The sequence below is a fragment of the Perna viridis genome, chromosome 5 (genome assembly GCF_037379345.1).
Source record: "Perna viridis isolate PV_CMFRI_1.1 ecotype Kerala chromosome 5, ASM3737934v1, whole genome shotgun sequence".
NCBI lineage: Eukaryota > Metazoa > Mollusca > Bivalvia > Mytilida > Mytilidae > Perna > Perna viridis.
In genome coordinates, this window is record NC_142449.1 from 39,133,103 (window position 1) to 39,156,794 (window position 23,692).

At 32.9% G+C, this 23,692-nt stretch overlaps 1 protein-coding gene across 2 annotated transcripts; it reads right to left on the reverse strand.

Moving 5' to 3' along the window:
- Window positions 1–421: 421 nt before the first annotated feature.
- Window positions 422–22,566, reverse strand: LOC148617434 (sulfotransferase 1B1-like). 2 transcript variants are annotated; one of them, XM_088585040.1, is made up of 7 exons: window positions 22,438–22,566; window positions 20,993–21,055; window positions 11,971–12,140; window positions 10,543–10,863; window positions 7,548–7,651; window positions 5,404–5,572; window positions 422–589 (listed from the first exon to the last, which is right to left on the reverse strand). In XM_088585040.1, exons 2-7 carry the CDS (start codon window positions 21,001–21,003, stop codon window positions 474–476), a joined length of 891 nt encoding a protein of 296 aa, XP_088441166.1. In that variant the 5' UTR covers window positions 21,004–21,055; window positions 22,438–22,566; the 3' UTR covers window positions 422–473. The 2 variants fall into 2 exon arrangements, with proteins under 2 accessions (XP_088441166.1, XP_088441165.1); XM_088585039.1 differs by lacking the exon at window positions 22,438–22,566 and adding an exon at window positions 21,496–21,629.
- Window positions 22,567–23,692: the final 1,126 nt, after the last annotated feature.

Consider the following 23,692-nt stretch of genomic DNA (forward strand, 5'->3'; position numbering starts at 1 on the left):
GCAACTTTTCGGAGAATATCACACAAATGTAATGCCTCGCCATATCGTGCAGCGGGTCACAAAAACCACAAAAATCGTCGTATATGAACTTCTAACACCAATAACTGCATTTGACTGAGGGTCGTTATATACCCCTCGACCAAATGGATACTTATGTAAAGCTCTTTAAGCAGGGGAAGGAAGATTGCATTTGTTTTCCTGAAGGTCAAGTCTATTTTTTTTAAATATGTAGAAATTGGTGACTTAAAAACTGTGGATAAAAATAGTAACGGCTGTCATGTTTTGCTTTAGGTCTACTTAACTTTCAATGAATATAATAATAATCCGCGGTGCGGTTTCAGACGAGAAGAATTTTAAATGAAAAGATAACGACAGACAGACGGAAAATGCAAACTCACATGGATCGGTAAAAAAAGTCTACTGTATATATGTGTTGTTTAATGTATCTTTGAAATTATAAGATGCATAAGAATTTATGGGTGTTCATATATAAAATCCAAATCAATTCCTTTCATCTCCTCGTTATATTTCGCATCAAATCTTTCATTCTGTGCCACAGTAAACCAATTCTTCCAATCGCCAATTTTACCTGTGAATACAAATCGATTCTATTAGAAAAAGAGAACTATGGTCGGTTAAGGTGACTACCATTTGATTTTTTTATGGAAGGGTCTGACAGTTTGTTTTTTTTAAATAGTATCTTGGCCAGGAAAAAATTGTAAATAGATATTCTGGCTTTCAATACCAGGACAATTTTACGAAATAAATTATTTTCTGGCCCCCATTTTCTGCTGTACAGTACAATGTATTATGAAAATAAAAAATCTAGCCATATAGCATTTGAAACTCACAGTTTTCTGGAAAATGAATAGTATGTCCCAAATTGTCAGCCCCCCTTTCATAATCAAGAGGTCTTCCCCTACGGCAGTTATTTAGATTCATTTGGGTTAGATTGTGAAGTGTATGTTATGAAGACTTAGTGCAGATGTGCACACTACACCGTGGTGTTCATTTTGGCAAATGGACTTGGACTATTTCAACCATGCTTCAACAATACTGATCTTGTGGTTCCATAACAGAATCAGACTTTAATCAGAATCCACCTGATTTATTATTTTCGCATTTGGTAAGTTGTATTGTAATGAAGTGTAGACGCGCATACTACGCCACCTTTTTTAACGAATTTTGTTGTAGTTGTGGTGCTTTTTTTTTAGCATGTTTCAACAAAGAAAGTGTTTGTGTACGTAACGTAAGACTGATTTTTTTAAATATATGGTTATAAATTGTAGATGTGCATATTCACTAGGGGTAAACCAATGTGGATGACAGTTGTTACCGATATGTAGTTACCGACATCCTAATATGGCGGATGCAAATCAAATAAGATCGATTTCTTTAAAATTGTGCATTCTACAGCTTACGATCACTGATACCTAAATCTTCCTCACTGGAACAAAGTCAGCCATAAAAATCCCTTTCTTGGCAGTATTTAACGCTTTATTAATAGCCAAAGATCAAGGAAGCCGGTAACTTGACAACAAACAACATTGGGTTTCAAGCAAACTCATGAAATTTATCTGATTGCTAGACATGAAATATGCTTAAGGCATACCTGTTTAAGTAAATATTGATAATTCATATTTCATTCAAATTTTAATCTCGTCAGTAGTACTTTAGATCGAAATGTTTTACCACTTAACATTATACATCCTAGAACTTTAAATAATTCAGAGAGAAAGGGTCCAACAATGCCTAAAACGACAAGATGACCTCAGTAAAGTACTGACGAAAAACTGAACTCAGTAAAGTACTGACGACAAACTGAACTCAGCAAAGTATTGACGACAAACTGAACTCAGTTAAGTATCAACGACAAGCTGAACTCGTATTTTAGTAGGACTTAGGGAATTGTCGATTTGCATTCATTATCTAACATTCCATCATACTTCACGAAATGTTTTGAAGTATACCTGTTCGTTATATTTTATTTGGCGACAGTATTGGAAAACAAGAAATGAAGTTAAGTAGAAAGAGTTTAAGAGAGATTGGAAAGGAAAACGCGACAAACACTTAGAAGTAAGACAGAGGGTATAGAGTCGGGCATAGTAAAAAGTATCAGTCTGTTTTCCCTTCGGTCTTATACATGCTAAAGCAAGCTAGTTTGAACTCTGTTAATTAAAACCCATACCTTTTATACATAGGCTCGAAAGTCTTAAGATTGAAAGCCTTGTAAATATCAAGTACAAGTATATAGTCAATAAGAAAATTTTTATGTAAAATCTTATTTGAAAATTGTTTCCTAATATCTTCATACTGCTAAAGTGAAATAGTGAGGAGTGCAGAAAATAAAATAGTTTTATAATCTCAGTATGCGATATTGTATGAACTTTATTTGATGAAGCATAATTATACATGACTTGTATTAAAAAATTCGTCATCCATGAATGTCAGATACCATCATCTTAAAAAAATCGTTAGATATCACTAGAAATAAAGAACAAGTAATTGCCTTTCAAATCAAAGTACTCATGTACTGAATCAATTTATATCGACCGCTTGAATTTTTACGCCTCAAATAATCGTCAAATTGCAAAATATGGGATAACTGGAAAGTACGGGGATCGAATTCAAACGTATCTTAAAAGAAGCTTATTGTTATAAATGGTAAATATTGAACTCTTTGCTTTTATTTGTAATTCCACCATTCTTTACAAATGACATTTAAAAACCACACACACACCAAAATTCATGATGAATGGTAGCAGTGCGCCAGTTTACGTAACATTCAAGTTCTATATCGGTTTCCATGGAGCACCTAGATGAATGAACTCAAAACTCTCCGACATAGTACATTTTTGAACTACAAACTAGTAGTTGGCCACTCCCAGTTTTTTAAATTTTCAGATCGAAATATATTCAATTTATTGACCTCCAGGTCGAAACTGTCTGCTAAGTCATTCAAAATTAAGCCACAAACATTGAAATAAATCATATCCTTAGATATATGTTCTTCTAAACTAGCTACATTTCTCGGTTGATAAGCTTTATACTCAAGTTTTAAAAGTTAGTTCATAGACGCCTATGTGTAAATGCACTTAGTTTCTGGGCACCTAGTTTCAGAGACTCGTACATTAACATTAACGAACAAGTCTTTGAATATGTTTTAACCAATCGTGGCTGTTGCAGGAAACATTTGCCATGCACTTTTAGGGCCTCGGAGCACCTACATCTCTATTATTATAACATACACATGACCAAATTAGCCAGATAGAATGATTACAAATTTGCAAAAACCAATAACACCAGACAAAAAAGTGACACAATTCAAGAGAAATGCACAATCAAAATTTCTATGGCATCGTCTATGCAAAGTTTCATTTTTATTTGTCAGATCAGGGATTCTGATGTCATGAGGCGGTAATCGTAATAAAAATACGTCAGGATGGTTTTGGGGGTCATTCTACCGAGTGCTAGTTAAAATGGCACTTGGTCAAAATGGCACCTTTGTAAATAGTTAAAATGGTACCTGGTTGAAATGTCAACAGAAAATAATGAAGTAGTCTTCGAATATTCATCTGTTATTTTAATATCGAATACCTTGACGAATGACTGCTCAAAACAATAATGACGAACTATTAAATATGTTAAGCACTGGTCAAACTATATCGGTAACTACAAGAATATCACATCAGGATAAAAATACACCGTTATCACCTGAATTAACCCAGTCCGATGTCAACTCGGTGTAATACGCATTCAGCTCAGTCTTCGCACCGTTTGATAACATGTACAAAATTAACTTTCCGTGCAGTGTACGTGTATGCTGCTCTTTCAAAGGATTACAAGAGGTCAACAGGTCAAAACTTACCCTACCGCCGAGGCAAATGAGAACAATTATAACTCTGTCATTTTGGCGCAAAGCGAGGAGCTAGGAAAAAAGGGAATGGTAAAAATGTCAACCAGTAAAACTATAATTTGACAATCAAATTCCGGACAGATTCTTACGCCTCGTGTCTCTGAGGTTTTTCTTTTGTGTAACTAGAAAGACTGCATGAGGAGTTCCGATTGCCTTGGCTATAAAAAAAACTATTCGATTGCAGCTAAAAAGGGGAATCTTATGCCTGACGTACACTTCACATGGAGATCTAGGTACAAATCCAACTAAGCTGTAGAATGCAGAATTATGAAGAAGTCATGTTTTGCTTCCCCCATATTCGCCCTATATGTGACCGCTGATTTACATTTAATGACCTCATTGTATTATACATCTTTATCTTAATAAGGGTTCGTATGGCCAGCCAAAGTGGACAAAAATCAATATTTTGTAATATTAAAATATCATTTTCTAATATTACAAATTCCTGATTTAGTAATATTATAAAACATCATACATTTTGTAATATTACGTATTGAATATGTAATATTAGAAAATGAATTTGTATAATATTAGAAAATCACTTTGTAATATTGAAAAATCAGTCACAGTTTTTAATTTTACAAAGTGATTTTCTAATATTAAACAATCGTTATTGAATACGACAAATCCATTTTCTAATGTTAGAAAATCAATTTCTAATATTAAAATTCGTATTGGAATATTAGAATTTCAGTTGATTTTTTTTTAATATTGAAAAAGTGTTTTGTTATATAAGAAATTTAATTTGTAGAATTAGAAAATGAATTTGTAATATTGAAAAAAAATCATTATTTAATATTAGAAAACACTTATTCCGTAATATTAGAAAACATACTTTTTCAATATTACACAATCATTTTTTAATATTAAAAAAGATTTTTTAATATTAAAAATTCATTTTGTAATATCAAAAATTTATTTTCTAATATTACAAATTCCTGATGTAGCATTATTATAAAACATCACACATTTGGTAAAATTACAAATTGAATTTGTAATATTAGAAAATGAATTTGTATAATATTAGAAAATCACTTTGTAATATTGAAAAATCAGTCACATTTTTTAATATTACAAAATGATTTTCTAATATTAAAACAAAAATCGTAATTGAATACGACAAATCCATTTTCTAAAATTAGAAAATCAATTTCTAATATTAAAAAATCGTTTTTAATATTAGAAATTCAATTGAATTTTTAATATTTAAAAATGAGTTTTTAATATTAAAAAAGTGTTTTGTGATATAAGAAATCTAATTTGTAATATTAGAAAATGAATTTGTAATATCAAAAAATCATTTTTTAATATTAGAAAATACTCATTTTTGTCCACTTTGGCTTGCCGTAGGTTCGGTTCATAAAGTAAATAACATGGGTAATTTGTAAACTGACTGCTTCTGATCATTACAATCTCCCAGTGACAGCTTAAAAATCGCTTCCCCTTGCATTTTACATTGAAACTTGTCTAGTACACACAGCGGTTACCTTTTCTAAATGTAGTTGATTCTTTGTCGAGCGTTACAATCATTGAAGCATCCAGTTTCTTGCTTTTCAAATTGTTAAATTTACATTTCTCGACAATGTCGTCTATAAACTGGTTGGTAAAGGGAACTTCTAAAAAGTGAGCCAGGTCGGTGATTGACTTTTTAGGTTCCTGTAAGACCAAACTATATTTTATTCAAGTATGTTTTTGTATATTGTGTACTTATATGATGCATGGTCGACGTTCCCTCATTTAAAATCAGTTTCAAACTAGGATTGCGAATTTTTTTCCATGTAAACAGACGGACAACCGAATGATATTTTAATATGCAATTTGCCATAAGTTAAGGACAAACTAAGTTTTAAAGCAGAAGCGTCAAGTTTACTTTTATATTTTATATTAATATTGTGTACCTGTAATTTAATAATGCTATAAATAGATGTAAACTGCTCATGATAGAATTCTACTTTAAAGTTGAATATTTAAATCTTGAAGATTGGAAATGAATATGCTCCCTTAACATGTTATTTGTCCTAAAATACGAGACTGCTGATTCAGAAAAGCAAACACCAAAAAGTTTGAGTTTGGAACGAGTTCAACGAGCAAGATGTAAACATATGTTAAATATTTTGGGGTAAAAGAATAGTGATACAATCTTTGATTTTAATCCAAAGGAAGGAACATGGTTTAGCCAGATCCTTGGATCTCAGTTCCGCTATATAGATGAAGTATTATCGTTTCGGGGATTTTATACATCGCATCTATCCCAAAGAACTTGAAATAAAGGATACTACAGACACTGAAGTCAGTCTCGTATCCTGACCTACACTTAGAGATCGATGGTAAAGGAAAAATATTGACCAAACTATACGACAAACGCAATGACTTTTCATTCCGTATTGTTAAATCTCCTTTCATCCGTGGCAACATCCCTTCAGCACCTGTGTATGGAGTTTCCATACCACACCTCATACGTTATCTACGCAGATGTTTGTACCACGCTAGACTACCTACAGTTAGGCTTCTAAAACAGGGTTTTATTGCTACAAGATTGAAGTCATCACCACAGACGTTGTACTCGTGGATCGTTACTGTGTATCCATCTGCATCACGAGAACCGATATGTTGTACGCGTCATAGTTTCCCTCTCCTCTTTCGTCCATCTTGAACTTTTTTATGAGCCACTCGATGGGTGTTTTTAGAAAAGCAGATGCTAACCCTACCGGTGCACCTGGTCAATGCTCCCAGTTTTTGGTGGAGTCCGGATATCTCATTTACTTTTGTTGCTTTGTACGCATTGTTCTAGTTATTTTATGTTCTTTGTTGTATGTGTCTGTTTGGTATTTGTCCCTGGATTACATTTTTTTTATTTCCGCTAGAATCTTGATACCCTTGATTATTTTCCCCCCTTTTTATTGTTGAAAAAACTGATGCTGTGTACCTTGAGGTTGTTCATTTTGTGTTTTTTTTTTAACTTGGAACTCTACACGGTGTAATTTTCAAGCAACGATAGCCACGCAATAGTTCTTAAAAATAATCAATTTTCTATGCAAACAACAAACTTGTGTGTTCATGGTATGAAGATGTTCGTACCAGAAACGTGGTTGCAACATACAACGTTTTTCTCCATCCATGTACGTATAAGTCCTTCATATGTACTTACGTTCTGAAATGGTTTTAAACTTTTTCTACGATTCTGTTTTAATGGGTTTTGACAATGACGTGTTTCTTGATTATCGTAATTTTGAGATTAAAATAATATAAGTTTCCTTTCAAAGTGCAAAATTTTCAACTATCCTTTGCAAAAAATTTTAAAGGTGATTTAGTATTATTTTTATGAAAAAAAATTATATAGAATCTTAAACTAAAGGGTCCTGATCCTTTACACACTCTGCTAGCTTATAAGCACCGTATTACTTTGCTTAAAGAGATGGGGTTTTAGTACTAAGTGTACAAACTGTGTTTAACTTTTTGTATGCTTATTGTCGATTTGATCATAAAAATATACAAATGTACAAACTGTGTTTAACTTTTTGTATGCTTATTGTCGATTTGATCATAAAAATGTACAAATATACAAACTGTGTTTAACTTTTTGTATGCTTATTGTCCATTTGTTATAATTAATGATAAAAAAGAGACTTACAATAACTAAGTTCTCATACGACACGCAGAAAATGTTTGCTGCTTTATTAGCCATAGCTTCTGCCATTTCTTTCGTGTAGTTAAACCATCCACTGTAATATTTATCTGAAATGTAACCCCCCAAAAAGAAGAATAAAAATAGCAAGGCAACTTCAAAATATAAAGTAGGTACTAGATAAAAACATTTACATTGATCTGATCAAACTTCATCATTTTGACAGACACCTTGCTTTGTTTGAAAAAGTTGCAGTTTTGCTGTAATTATTGAAAAAGTAACAAAACTGAACTAAAAAACTCCTAGATGCAATAAACGGTTCACGATCCTTAACGTCCATCATTCATGATCAAGCAGTAGTATTTGATTTATATTATCGATCTGTTCACGTTCATTTCTCTCCCTTGACAATGTGACGGCGGTGTTCATTCTTAATTTCATTTTCTTTCCTTATAAGTGGAAACGCTATATGTTTAACTGTATTCTTGGTATGATTGCCAATGAGACAGTCATACACCAAAGGTCAACGAAAAAGTTAAACTTCTACAGGCCATCACAATGAAAAGAAAAGACCATACCATTAATCAAGTTGTAAAAAGCCCCAAATAATTGAAGTGATACTATTCATAAAAGACGAAAATCGATCTAATATTTAGAAAAAGACGACTACAGGTTCCTGGCTTTGGACAGGCACATCAAGTATATATGTAACGGGTTTAGACATGTTTGTGAGTGCTCACTCCCTTACCTGGGACAGTGATGGGAAAATACAACAGAAAAACGAATTACATTTGTATGCAAATCTGTTAAATTCGGTTTTAATTCTTTAGATCGATACAGAATACTAACGCTTTAATTTATAGTACAAAAGGCATGCTTGTATCTGCCTCGAAAGAGTACAAGCTTGTTAATCCAAAAGCAACTAATAAAAACACATCTTGTTTCCTAAAACAAAAGTATCGATAAAAACACGTGCAACAGGATTATAAATTAAGGTTGTCAAAATCATCTGAAATTACTAACAGGTTAACCATTAGAATTTTCGATCGGTTAACCGGTAGACTTTAAAGTCGGTAATTCCAACATCAAAGTTGGAAATTCCAGCTTTAAAGTCAATAAAATAAAATACAAAAAGTTGGGAATTCCAACATTAAAGTCCATAACACTAACTTTAAAGCTGAAAAATTCCACAATTCGAAAAAAATAAATGAAATAAAACACTGACCCTAATGGGCTTCCGCAAGTTTTAATTAGATGTTTTGAGAACTTTTACATGTATGTTGCAATTAGCCTCTGGTCAAATAACAATCGCATGCCTTGATTAGATGACGGCGCATGGTTACTTATATGACAGTAAAATCGTAACATGTACAGTTAAACCATTAGCGTTTTTTTGTATTTCCGACGGTTAACCGAACCATCCCTAATGAAGTATATCATATTCAAATTCTTTATTGGCACAAACACATTTATAACAAATGGCAACGGCCCAAGTTTCACAATGATAAACAATGTACCATAAAATGTCTAAGTATAACAACGTCTTCGTGCTAAGCAATGATGTTCACACGGCACTTTAACATAATAATGTCAGGGGGTAAAATTACGATTCCTTGAGATCCATGGAAGCGCGGTACATTGGGTAACGTATCGGAACTTTTGCTTCCGTAAACAGGTCTGCTCACCTGTCTTTGTAAAATGACTTTTAACAAGACACTCCATGTATTTATGATGGTGTCCCACTACTCTATTGTCTGTACAAGAAATAACCGTATTCTATATAAATTCACAAAAACCTTCAAAAATTACTACCATACCACCTGATTTATCAAAATCGATACAGGAATTAGTAGCATACGATTTCTATGGGTACGAAGAATTGGTACATACAATTTCTATGGGTACGAAGAACTGGTACATACGATTTCTATGGGTACGAAGAACTGGTACATACGATTTTTTCACTCCAGGAAGTCATACATTTTACAAAAATTAATATTTGCTTTGCATGTTACAAATTTTAAAAGTAAAAACCAAGTCCGAATAAGTTAAAAAAAAAGAACAAGAAGAAACCAAGTCAGAATAAGTACAAAATTAAAATAAGCGTTTTCATCTTAATTTTGGAGCATGCACATTAAGGACTTTCACGAGATAAATGCAGTTTTTTTTTTACCCCTGGAAGCTATGGCAAGCCAAAATGGACAAAAATGCTTATTTATAAATATTTATAAACAATTATTAATATTTATAATTCATTTATAAATATCAACAATTTATTTTTTAATATTTATAGATCATTTATAAATATTTATAATTGAATTATAAATATTTATAAAGCACATGAGTCAAAGATAGAAAAGCAGAACAAACATGCAAAGAAGTTGAATTTTTTTTCAAATATCATGATAAATGTACAGATTTTTGCAACATAGGGGATAACATTATAGGATTACCTAATGTGTGAATTAAAAAAAATAAATAAAATTCACTATTTCTACCAAATTTTATTATAATGACAAAACTAGCATGACTTAAATTGATTTGTTAGCCTGATATTCTTTTTGTAGTTTCATTGTATGATGCCGGACATCCACTCTCCACAGAATGAATCAATTTTACCTCTTACATATATAACTGAAAATGATGGAGATCGAAATATCGTTTGTAATGCCTATTAAAGTAAATTACTCTTCGTTTTCTGCAAAAATAAATTCATTTTGTACACAGTTACGTAAAAGTTTGTTTCGTTAACACATTTCACAAAAAAAAACATTACAGATTTCACATCGATTTTTAAATTTATGAATTTCATTGTAAATGTACAGTCATAATTTTCGGCTATAGGACTGTCGTCCTCACTATTTCCATTCCACATCTTTTTTTACATAAGAACACACTATTAATTTTCCAGATACCATACCTAAATACCCGCGATTTCGCGGGTGTGTTCTAGTAGAAATATGATATAGTATAAGAAAGAAACCCTGAATGACATACATACCTTCCATTATGATCTCATCAAAGAATTCAGGCCACGTCCAGGTTGGGTGGCCTAACTTCCCATGCAGGAAACATTTTAGAGACACACATCTATCTTTCGGATTCCGTCTCAAGTAAATTATTTTGTATCCATTGTCTAAGTGTTGCTTAGGGAGCATACAGAAGGGAACATGAGTAGCAAGGATTCTTGGGCTTGTAATTTTATCAACTGCCTCGGGTTGACAGAGGTATTCAAGGTTCATCTCCCACCATGGACCCATAGAATTGTACTCAGTGGTTTGACAAAGGAGCATTGATATGATTTCATGTAGCCAATGGGTTCCTGCAATAAAATCATACCGATGACATGTCAAATCTGAAAACTATTCTAGCAGTGTAGCTTGTACTCACGTTATTTGGCCTGATATGGTATGGTCTGGCACTAGGAACATGGTCTCATTTCCCACTTCCGGGTCCAATTGCCAACCTGACTCTAAATCTGTTCATTGTAAATGCATAAACTGTGTGTTTGTTGGTCAAAAGAAGTCAAAATAAGGCTAAGAATGTGTACTTTAAAGTCATATTTGTAATTTACTACGTTTGAATAATTTGCCGTTATTCTCTTATTTAGCAGACAAGGTAAAAATGTGGATGATCGTGCCATTTGTATAATGATTTTTTGAAAGCCTTTGAAAATTACATTTTTTACATGTAAAGAAATGGGAACATAGAAGTGGTTAGTTAAGAGTAATCAAGTGAACCAAGGTTATAGCGGTAATCAAAAGAATGAAATCCAGGGACAAAGACCAGACATGGAAAACAGACATACACAACAAAGAACATAAAGTAACTAAAATCATACATACAAAGTAACAAAAGTAAATGAGCAACTCGGACTCCACTAAAAACTGGGAGCATGGACCAGGTGCACCGGTAGGGTAAGCGTCCTCTGTTTTTCTAGAAATACCCGCCGAGCTGCTCATAAAAAGTCAGTCCGGGGTAGACAAACGAGGAAAGGAAATATGAATTCTGATTAGTGGTCAATATATCATAATAGCTTACCATCTTCTTAGGGAATTAGATGGTCCGCCATCTTCTTGAGGAATTGGATGTTCCTCTCTGTAACATTTTATAGCCTTATCGTCTCCTCAAGGCTCTATACTAATTAAAATTTGGATATTATACCTTTTCGTCTTAACTATGGGATAGTCGATGAACAAACTAAGGATAGGGTTTGGAATAGAACTCGCCGAAATATATTCATTTGACATGCACAAAGACTATCCCGCAGACAACAAGGTCTATTATGTTCAACTGATCTATGTGTGATCAGTAACATACACGCGCATATAAGCACGGCTTTATAGCTTGTTGCTAGTGTAGATACTAACACAAATGTATAGAATAGGAGAACTTTTCTGTTTTTCGCCACTGATAATGGTTACGTTACCTGTTCTCATTTGTGAACACATAAGAATGTCTGTTTCCCTCGACTTGAAGTTTCTGAGGTCCTGAAAATGTTTCTCTGCCCCCTTTTCTTTCATTGGGGGTGTGTTTGGGAAAACCCAACCTTTGTACTCAGCCCAAGGATACATTGAAACTGGCTCACTAATTGTTAACCTAAAATCAAATTACTCGTGTACCGAGTCATCTGGTATAGAATAGCAAGCCTATACATAAATCTCATTCCAACATTCAAAATAGCAAAGAATAGACAAAATTGTTGGTGTTGAAAAACTTATATTGAGCAACCACTGCTTCCGAACTTCCCTTATTCTATTATTTTGTACATCCTGTATATAATGTAAGCACTCTAGTATTAGAATTGATCCAGTCTATTTTAATAATACTTCAAAATAGGACCCAAAGAAAACCGAGACTAAATAATTACGAAGTTATTCAGAATTCAAAATAATCCACAAAAGTTTTTGCTTGCTTTTCTTTTCTGTCAAATATGTTATGAATAAAACCTTACTTATATAAACAGAGAAATATATTGCACGTGAAATTCATGTGAATGGATCTTCACATGAATAATCACGATTTTACGTGATCATATGAAAGCTCGATTCAGATGATTTCCAAGTGAAGTTTCACTTGCCCAATTCAGGTGAAAATGATATGGGTTTCGTGTGAAAAACATGTCAAATAATTTTGCCTGTATAATGTCCCTATATCTATGCTGCGTTATCAGTTCTAACAGTATAACTCATCGTGTTCTTCATATTTGATAATTAACTTGACGGCAAGACGTCATTACGTTTGTCAGAGAATATAAGTATCGAACAGAGACACAGTTTATGCTTGAATGTCTACCATATTTCTTAACATGCGTCAAAGAATAATAGGATAATTAATTGGAAAGAGTGAATAACCAAAATATGATCACGAGTGCCGAGGAACGCCCGGAACTTGTTCCGCGTACAAGTTAAATCTTAATGCGTTCTTGGTACGAGTATACATTTCCTGTATTATTCATTGTTATTTTCAACATATGTTTAAAATTTTGTGAACGGCGGATTGACATTCGTGATGTCACGTTTTGGCGGGAGAAAGCGCGAGAGTGAAATTACCGAATTTATTTCACAGTGTGAATTATCGAGAAAAAAATAGACCACGAACATTAAGTAAATCACTGCTATCTATATAATAAATATATTTTTATCAGACGCGCGCACGTAATCTCTCTGTCATTTTTCAATCACATGCAGAGCAGATACTTAGCAAGTTTTCTACTATATACCGCAATCCTTAATTGCAGTCGTGTATCCAATGAAAGGCGTGCCGGTAGTACCCCTGCCTCTTTAAAAATGGGGATTGTTTTTTTTGCGTGAAATCTTGATTTTTGAAAAAATCCATTCTCCAAAATTTTCGACGTATTAAAAGTCGAGACAACGCCTCCGTACTTGCATAATCGTCTACCTCCGTGTCGACAAATTTCGTCACATCCGTCAGAATATTTATTAGCCATTCATAATTTTGGTCTTACAACCTATATTTAACAAACCAAACACCAAAATATGTAAAGAGAGAAAAGTGATCGTGAACGGATCGATGATGTATGTCAAGTAGCGATGATCGTTTAAAACCACGCATTTGGACAAGGAAGGTTGTACCCCTGCATGTTTCAGCACCAAAAACAATGTAAACAAAATACATATTTTTATTTTCAATTGTAAAATATTATTTTGGCTATCAGCTCTTAACATATGAATTCATGATTTTACCATTTCAGGTTACAATTCCTAAATGTCTATTTGATAACACTATTTTTCATTTTAAATCAAAATTAATAACACTTTTATGTTCGTGAAGGAGGGGGCGAAGAAATTTGCAGATCGTGAACGTGACATTGAAAACAAATCAAAATATTTTCGCAGTATATTTAAAATACATGTTTTACCTAATATGTGAAGCGAGTGATCATATTTCGGGCGTAGCCGGGAGCAAGAAGCACACTTGGGCTTAATCGAAATAACTTATTATCATAAATAGTCTTATAAGTAGATTTGTGGATAAACTTCTCTAACTTCTTTAACTAATGTTGTTTGGAACATTTGCCAGATAAAGTATGGACATTAAGCATTTTAAATCCTCAGGCTTCATTCTTATTGTCGGTAATGACTATATAGATTGATGTGAGTTTTTATTGAATCCGAATCTTGAAAACGTTCCAAGTGACGTTATAACAAATGAAGCTTCGAAGCGCTTGGCAAAATTGGATACACTGGTAATTGATGAAGAGTTGATCTAAAAATATCTGTTTCTGAAAGTTGCAACAGAAGATTCATTCCATTATCTATTCTTGAATAAAACAAAATTATTCCGCAAATAAATGAAATTAGTGTTTCGACATTTTAAGAAATGAAAAGCATTAGTTTGTACTTTAAGTATTGGAAAGAGTAATCAAGGGAACCAAGGTTATAGCGGTAATCAAAAGAATGTAATCCAGGGACAAAGACCAGACATGGAAAACAGACATACACAACAAAGAAAATAAAGTAACTAAAATCATACATACAAAGTAACAAATTCAAATGAGCAACTCGGACTCCACTATAAACTGGGAGCATGGACCAGGTGCACCGGTAGGGTAAGCGCCCTCTGCTTTTCTAGAAACACCCGCCGAATTCCTCTTAAAAGGCAAGTCCGGGGTAGACAAACGAGGACTAGGAATAGGAATGTGTGGCATTCCGCCTATTAAAATCAAATTTCTTTTTTAATGGTACATGTTTATGTTAGAATTTTATAAAGTTAAGAAGCAAAATAATGAAAAGTATTTTATAAAAATTCATGCGAATTCGTTACATGTGTTATAAACTCAAATGAATAGACTTGATAAAAAAAACTTTAGTATGTCTGCCATGCATATCATAATTTTATATATAATCGTCAATATCTCCGGTGTAAGAAATACATTGAAGTTCAATGTATTTGTATTCCTGTAGATAATATTGAGGAATGGCTTCACAGTTTAAAAGTGATTTTATCGGGTTACTCGAACGCACATCAATCTCATGGTAGATTTTCTCCCAGATAGCTTCACTGCAGGATAATATTGAGGGATACCATTATACTTATGTTAAAAAAAAACTTCAGTGTTAGTGTATTCTGTATGTGGCAATTGATCGGTTGCACTTTTGCCATAATTATTTTTTGGAATACGTCGAACTTTTGTAAAAATAGATTAGTATGACATGATGGCACTTACTTGCAACAACATAATTTACTGATTTTTTTTTTTATTTTGTATTCATTTAATTTTTTTGCGGGAGTATAGGGGTAAATAAAACGAAAAATTCTACAATCATTCCATTATTCATTTGCAAAATATGGTATTTTAAAATGGCCATTTAGAAGTTGTAATATGAAATGGTAGAGTCGTGAATCTGTTATCGAAAATAATACTTTTACGTTTTAAGAAAAACATGTATTTTGTTTACACTGTTTTGCATGTTGAAACATGCAGGGGGACAACCTCCCTTTACCAAATTTGTGAAAATGTGCGATTTCACACGATCAATACTTCACATATATTATCGATCCGTTCATGGTCATTCTTCTCGCTAAAAAATCTGTTGGGTGTGGTTATATTACAACACCCGTTTATAAGCTTTCTGTTAAAAAGAGCTTGCTAGTACACGTTTTGGTGTTTATTCCGTTGTGGAAATGTTCAAGCTTTTCATCAAAATTATTTCTGAAAAAGGTTTCTCATCAAATTAGTTATTTTGTTTATTGTCGGTCAACAAGATATATATCACAGTCCTTCTCTTATTTGAATAAGTTCTATTACAATAAAAGTAAAAGCTATGAAAACAGCTTGATAACCATTTAGTATATACTTTTGTGCTTGTTTTTAGCTTCAACTATGTCGCTTATGTGGTTTATTTGCTTAAGCCAAATTTTGATGAAAAGTATGGAAGTCTATTTCTGTCATCGTGATAAATAAATGTCGCGAAAAATTATCTCGAAAAGTCGTGATAATTTGGGTATTTTGTCGACATAAATGACAATTTTATCTCAAAAAGTCACGATAATTTTTCGCAATAGTTAAGATAATTATGTCGACCGTTCAATATAATTACATGAATTATCGCGACTTTAAGGGAACCGACGACAACTTGTGCCTTTGACATAAAATATTTTCACAATAAATTATGACAACTTTATACTAATACGACGACTTTATGTGCTAATTATCATGACAAATCGTGATATATCATCTCAACTGGTCGTAAAAGTTATGATATCTGTCGATGTAAACTATCGTAATCTGAAAATTTAAAGTTGTGAAAATGCCAAGTAGTGTCAACAACAAAACATGTTAGTTGCTATATATCATGTTGACTTTTTCGTGAATTAACTTGGCTGATTGACTTTATGTCTCGACAAAAGCTAGTTTTTCGTGGTAAGTTACGATAACATCATGAAATTTCGAAATATTACGTCAACAATTCAAGTTATTTCACAAAAAAGTCAACATGATTTATCACAATGTATACATTTTGTAGCTGACACTACTTGGCATTTTCATAACTTTAAACTATAAAATTGCGATAATTTATGTCAACAGATATCAATACGTTCACGACAAGTTGAGACAACTTGTCTCCATTTTGTCACAATAAAAAGCTGTAATGTCATGATTTTGGTAAAAAGCTATCGCGGAAATATTTATGTCGAGGCTACCTATTGGCATGACTCTCTATAAGTCGTGATGATTAACTGGAACGGTCGACATAATTATCTTAACTATCACGAAAAATTATCGTGACTTTTTGAGATGAAATTGTCATTTATGTTGACCAAATACACCAATTATCACGACTTTTCGAGATAATTTTTCGCGACTTTTATTTATCTTGATGACAGAAATAGACTTCCAAAGTAAAGCTTAAAAATTTCTACAACGAGCTTGGATAATGTCGCAAAATGAACGAGTCATGATCCATACATGTATGTATGGAAGTCTATTTCTGTCATCGTGATAAGTAAAAGTCGCGAAAGATTATCTCGAAAAGTCGTGATAATTGGAATATTTTGTCGACATAAATGACAATTTTATCTAAAAAAAGTCTAAAAATTGTCATTTATGTCGACAAAATACCCAAATTATCACGACTTTTCGAGATAACTTTTCGCGACTTTTAATTATCACGATGACAGAAATACTAGTAGACTCATATGACATCTTCATATGGCAAAATAATAACTCGCCATGGCACGATGATTACTCGCCGTGGCGAGATAATAAGCTGCCGTGGTGAGATGGTAACTCGCCTTGGCAAGATAATATTTTTTTTGCATGTCCCAGTACGCTTCTGTAGATGTGTCTAAGAAACTACCTAAGGGACATTAAAGTGAATCTGGCCGTCAATACCAGCCCGCATGGAAGCTTGCCGTCAATAATTTAGCGTCAATAATATTCATGAGCGGTGCGTTCAAAATTTGAATTAAGTTATCCATATAATGAAAACGTTAAATGGGAATAGAGATAAGTAGATTTTCTAAATATTGTTATATTTTTTGTCTTCAAAGTACTATCAATGACGTGACCGGGTCCAAAATTTTGAAAAAGGGGGTTCCAGATGGTTTCCCGAAAAAAGGGGGGGTTCCAGGCTATTAGTTCATTTTTGGCGAAATTTTCCATGGAATTAACAAAATTTTTCAACAAAAACGGGATTCAGTTCCGTCCTGTGGATCTACTCCTGACTATAAGATTTAATTTCCCTTGTTTTGGTTACTCATTGTAATATAAATTAAGCATATTAATTAAGTCCGATTTAGAATGAAACAAATTGATATTCATAGATGTATGTACAATGTACATGTAAACTGAATTAGTGCTTTATATAAAATTAGATATACATATAGAAAGCGGTAACTTGTAAATTAAAATTCACTTGATGATTCATTTAAGATAGCAAACGAATGTCTAACAAAGATATTTAGATAATGTAAATTCTTTACAATAATCCACACATCCTTCGTAGATACTTGGAGCTTCAAGAGTGATTCACGCTTGATTGTGTTCTTAACTTAGAGTTTAGTAAACAATTATTAGTAACCATTTAAATGGCACAGTTTTTTTCGACCAAAACTTTTTCATTCAATAACATAGTCTTTATACGGAGAAATAAAATACTATATATTTTGCAAATTGTTTATAAATCGTCAACAAAGTCAAATTAACAATCTATTGTTCCTGCATTATCCTAATTAAATACATATTCGAAAAATGAGGTTTGGTGTTATCCTTCCCCGCGCAGTACTTTTCGTGTACATAAAATCCATATTTAAAACTACATTTTTAAGTTTTTAAGTTGACCTTCTCTAATTCGTTGCGCAGACTTATCAGAAAAAAAATCAGAAAACTTAACAGAAGTATGAATACAAAAAAATTAAACGAAAAAAATTTAAATTAGAAAAATCGATATGATTTCACTCTTTTACGGAAAACCTAAAAGAAGCAATTACAAATCCGATTAAAACAACTCCAAACGTTTTCAAAAACAAGTCATTTCTGTACCAACTTTGGTGTGGAAGGCAGGGACCAAGGCCCGTTAGTCCATCTTGGGACTGGGATGAGGTTTTAGGCCAATTTAAGGACTATCGATTTCCATATCGTCTTCTGTCGTTGAGAAAATTTTAAAAAGTACCACCCCTTTACCACTTATGTATCAACTTTGGTGTGGGTGGCAGGGACAACAACAGTGGAAGATATGAATATACCCTATATTTTGGGTAGCCGATAGTCCTTAAGTAAGCCTAAAATCTCATCTTAACCTCAACGGGACTTTGTGGCCCCCAACGTTTTCGGAAAAGGGACCAAAAAGAGTCAAAATATTTTTTGGTATCACAATCCATGTAGAATATTTGTTTTATTCCTATTGTAATTGTTTTGTTGTGTTCTTAATAGAATTATTGTAAACAAATGTTGCCGCTGATTCCATGTATTTTGGAACATTTTTAAGTTATAGGAGGTCACGTTAAACCCCAACAAACAAACAAGTTATAGGAGGTCAAAGTATGGCACCACAAATAAAAATTAAACTTCTTTAAAATCCTTTTTTATTGGATTCCTTAGAAAAAATCTTGCCTGCATTTATCAATCAGATTTCAGATATCTCTTAAGGTTTTCAAGTGATACGGGGCATAATTAAGTGCCCAACCTTTCAGGGTTCGAACACTGTGGTCGTATCATGCTGCGCTCGACGATTTTTTTTAAATTTAAATTGTCTGAAGGACAAAAGAAGATGGAAATTCCAAATATTTTGGGAATTCATATTCCTGAAGTATGCTTAAAATCTCAGTCCCTAAATGAACTAACGGACTAATAGACCTTGGTCCCCCGGTTGACTTCGAATTTGGTTCATTATTTCATTTTCGAAGTTTTTTTTTTTGTGTATTTCTTTGCAGAAGCGATACTAGAACTTACTCCTTTTTACAAAACGAGGCGAGGTACATGTATCTTTGGTTGCATTATAGGTCACCAGTATGTGGAGGCTTAGCTCTAGTAGGGACCCGGGGGTTAAATCCTAATGGAGCCCTCTGTATACTAGTAAATTGAACTTGAATAAAAGTAAGTATCAGAATGAACCAATTCGTTGCAAGAAAATATTTATACAGATTTGTATTAGAAAAAAGAATTGAAAAAAGCTATACATTATATTTAACTCCTCATACTCGAGATTTCAACTGGATATTAAAAGGAGTTATTTTGGTAACAAATGTGTATCTTTTGTCAAAATCTCCTCCTCAATACATGTACAACGGAAAGTTTGAAATGCAATCAGCACTGGAAAGTATCTTGAATAGTTTACGTTTCTATATATTCCAACGTCTTTTAAGAGTTACCATGCAATTTTATATGCCTCATATTATTGAAATCAAAGATCTGCCTATGTAACAAGTACATGTAACTTTTTTGTTTCATAAATTTTATTCATTATACTTTTTTTCTATTAAAATATCACCTGAAACTTTTCACAATGTTGGTACTATTTACCCTTTCCCCTGTTTCAAACCCGTGGGGAAAGTTCAAAGAAAGATAAATTTATAAACTTTGTAAATTAATGCCTCTATCTTTAAGACGAGTTGAATAGAAATTAGACAGGTGTAACTTCCACATACATGGATTAAACTGTATTGTTTAATTTAAGGATTTACAGCTCCGTCAACACAATTAATGTTGCAGAAATGAATACTTTCTTAATACAATCATTTTGAACACTGTGCATGAAAACTTTAAATCTTCCAAATAATTCAAAATTCCGGCAAATTTCATGTAGTGTACTTTATTATTGAAAAGACATTATTTCTCTTTTTAAAGTTTTAAAATAAATTTGAAGTTTATTATTAGTGACAGAGTTTTTTTTCTATTAGCATAATGACCTTTAAAAAGTAATTTTTTATTATCATTCAAAACTAATAAAATATTGAATATTGTTTATTATACTTAAATGTCTAATTCTTAGGATTAAAAGATAATTGTAAGAGAAATATTCCCGTGTACATATTGAAAAAAGTAACTGCACGGGCTCTGATTCATAAGGGCCACAACCCCCTTTTTCCCTTTTAATTTTTTTTTCTGAAATCTTGACTTTTTAAAAACTCTAACCAACATAATTTTCTTACTTAAGCGTTCTTATTATGACCCTAACCTGAAATCCTGGATCCACCTCTATTGCGTATTCGATACCTTAGTTTATTATACTTTACTTATTTTTTTTTCATATTTCATAACATCATTACAAATGTATAAGTACGCCATTGTGAACAGATTTACACGTATGTTCTATCATTATTCTTACTTTCTGCACGAAAATATTAAGAATAGCGAAATCGATTCGCGTATTTCAAATTTAAAAATTTTGTTTGAACGCACCCAAATCTTATGAATATATTCATGAATATTATTGACGGCTAAGTTATTGACGGCTAGCTTCACGCTAGTCTAAGGGACCACTTACTTGTCTGCCATGGTTACTTCGTTAAGTTCAGGGAAGATCCTTAGCGATATCTGCCTTTTCCCACTGGTTGTAAAGATATTAAGAAACGATCATTATAACTAAGCTAAATCACAAAGAAAGCATTTTGAACCTGTTTAACGTGTTCGATTTGTTTATCTGTGTTTATTCAAACGTAGAAATGTTTTTTTTTTAATTTCCCGAGAACTCGTGCTTTTAAATGAGAATCAAAATGTATTTTTTTTTAATTATCATTAACTTCATGACGCAATACTGTGTTAATGACAACAGTAGACTAAACTTATTTTCGTTCTAAAATTATCTTTAGAGTGTACACGTACTTACACTCTTGAATGTTTCATTAAGAAACGGATCTAGGGGAATGGCAGTCCGGAGATCAGAACCCCCTTTTGTGTAATTTTTGTTGATTTCGTAATAATAACCTCGACACCCCACCTGTCAAAATCTCTGGATTTGCCCCTGACATTTCTAACGGTTAAGCCTACCTAACGTCGATACATATTCCACCTTCTTTGTGATAGGTAAAAAGTAGAGCAAATCACTGCACAGTAAACATCTAAATGATAATCCTATCTGTTGTAAAATGTATGTGCGTGACATAATTTACTTTAAAATCATGTGTATGGGACACTACACATGTAGATACACATTGTTTTGTAGGGCCAGATGAAAATCACATAATGTAAATAGTACTCCGCTTTTCGTAAGCGATGTTTACTTGTAGAAAGCAGCATAAAAAAATAAAAATAAATAAAAAAAGTCAGATTAGTAAAAGATGAATGTAGAATGATAAACATGGCTTTCTAAACGACAGAATAATTCGGTCTAGGTCTTCTTATATCTGGTTTTGGGTTTCGTTGAAACAATAAAACTCATATATCAAATAGCGATAGTTTATAAAAGGGGGTTTCGATTCAGGAATTCATAACAGGGGATTCAAGGATAACATTTGCTCAATCTCCCACAATTTTCAAACCAATACGTGAATTGTTAGAAAATGCACTTCTTACAAACTTGTTGTCAAACATTGCAGAATATTGAAATGGTGCTTTTTTCCAGAGGCTTAACACTAACTGCGTTGCAAGATAAAAATAAATAGTATGGAGATATGTCTGGTAGCTGCATGCCGCTTAAGTGGGTGCATGAAGAGCAGAGCAGACTCCTACCGGTAGAGGAAACTGTGTAACTATATAGGAAATGAAGGTTACACCATCTAGGACGATGACCCAATCAGTTAGTACTTAATCTTTTTTTAATTTAATGTATTATCTGTACATAAAACCCCAAATCAGATTAATGCAGAAAAATCTGTACATGTGTTAATCGACGTTGTACTATTTCATTTGGTATGCAAATTTCCTTTGTTAACAAAATGCTATAAAAGAGTGTGATTTATAATATTGATCACAAATAATAGAACCAGCTACCTGTTCAAGTCAAACGTATTTATAGCGTCTGAAGATCTTTAAGCCAGCGGCCGTCTAAAATCGTCAAAACTGAATAGCAGGACTTCGTAGGATCCTGTCCTCAAATATCGTAAGTCAAACACCAATGCAATTTACCGTATGAGACACAAACTATAATTATCCAATTTATGGAAGTCTACTTCTGTCATCGTGATAAATAAATGTCGCGAAAAATTATCTCGAAAAGTCGTGATAATTTGGGTATTTTGTCGACATCAATGACAATTTTATCAGTGTGAGCATGATAATGTGTCTAATTTTGATACTTATCCAATCAGGAACCGTGTTACTTCTGAAATTAAATTATTTTTTAATCGTTTTAAAACGCTACCACGACTTAACGAATACACTGATCGAGTGAAATTAAGCCTTGTGATACAAAACAAAGGTTGTGTATATCAAATGTAAATTCAGCACTTGGCGGATCAAGAGAATAATCGGGGGTGGGGGGGGGGCACAACAGGGCACCAAAAATTTTTGATAAACACATTTTAATGTACACATTTACACGCAAAAATACGCTTAAACATTCATATTTTTTTTTTGTCAACCGATACAATTGACCCATTCTCAATACAGATGTACTTATGAAGGATTAATACATGCACTTAACTCTCACTCTTTGTTTTACGGTGATATTCTACACAAAGCATGGAAGTCTCGATACTCACCCAATAAGTTAACTGAACCACTGAACTGGCTCATTCGTTAGGAATATGGTTATGATCAGGGGCGGATCCATGATTTGAGTTTGGTGGGGGTGACAGTCCTTGGATATGTGCCTGATGATACTGTTGTCAAATCGTTAAGATAGCATTTTTTGTATTACATGTAACATGATTCTAGTGGTAGATCCAGAGTGGTGCAAAATTTGTCATTTTCATGTGTAAAATAGATAAAAAATCGCAAATAAAGTCCTAGCACCCCCTTTTTTCTGAGGAACTTCGGCTGGCACCCCTTCCTTTCAAAGTTTCTGGATGCGGCCCTCGTGCGTTATTTACATAGAAATTTAAGAACTATATTCAAAAAACAGTTTTGTCATGACATGGGCTTGTGGACATAAGTTGTGTCATTTATGTACCGTGATTCTCAATCCTGCATTGGAAGAATTTGGATTGATTTTACATACGATGGGGACATAACTTTTTGTAGGTTTAAACTCGTCTGGAGCGTGCATGTCAGTTCCTTGCTAGTATAGTCTTTACTTTGTACATTA

Coding starts and splice junctions, on each gene's coding strand:
- LOC148617434 (XM_088585040.1), bottom strand. Junction 5,573..7,547: donor CGTATGAGAACTTAGTTATT/GTAAGTCTCTTT, acceptor TTGGTCTTACAG/GAACCTAAAAAGTCAATCAC. Junction 590..5,403: donor ATCAACTACATTTAGAAAAG/GTAACCGCTGTG, acceptor TTGTATTCACAG/GTAAAATTGGCGATTGGAAG.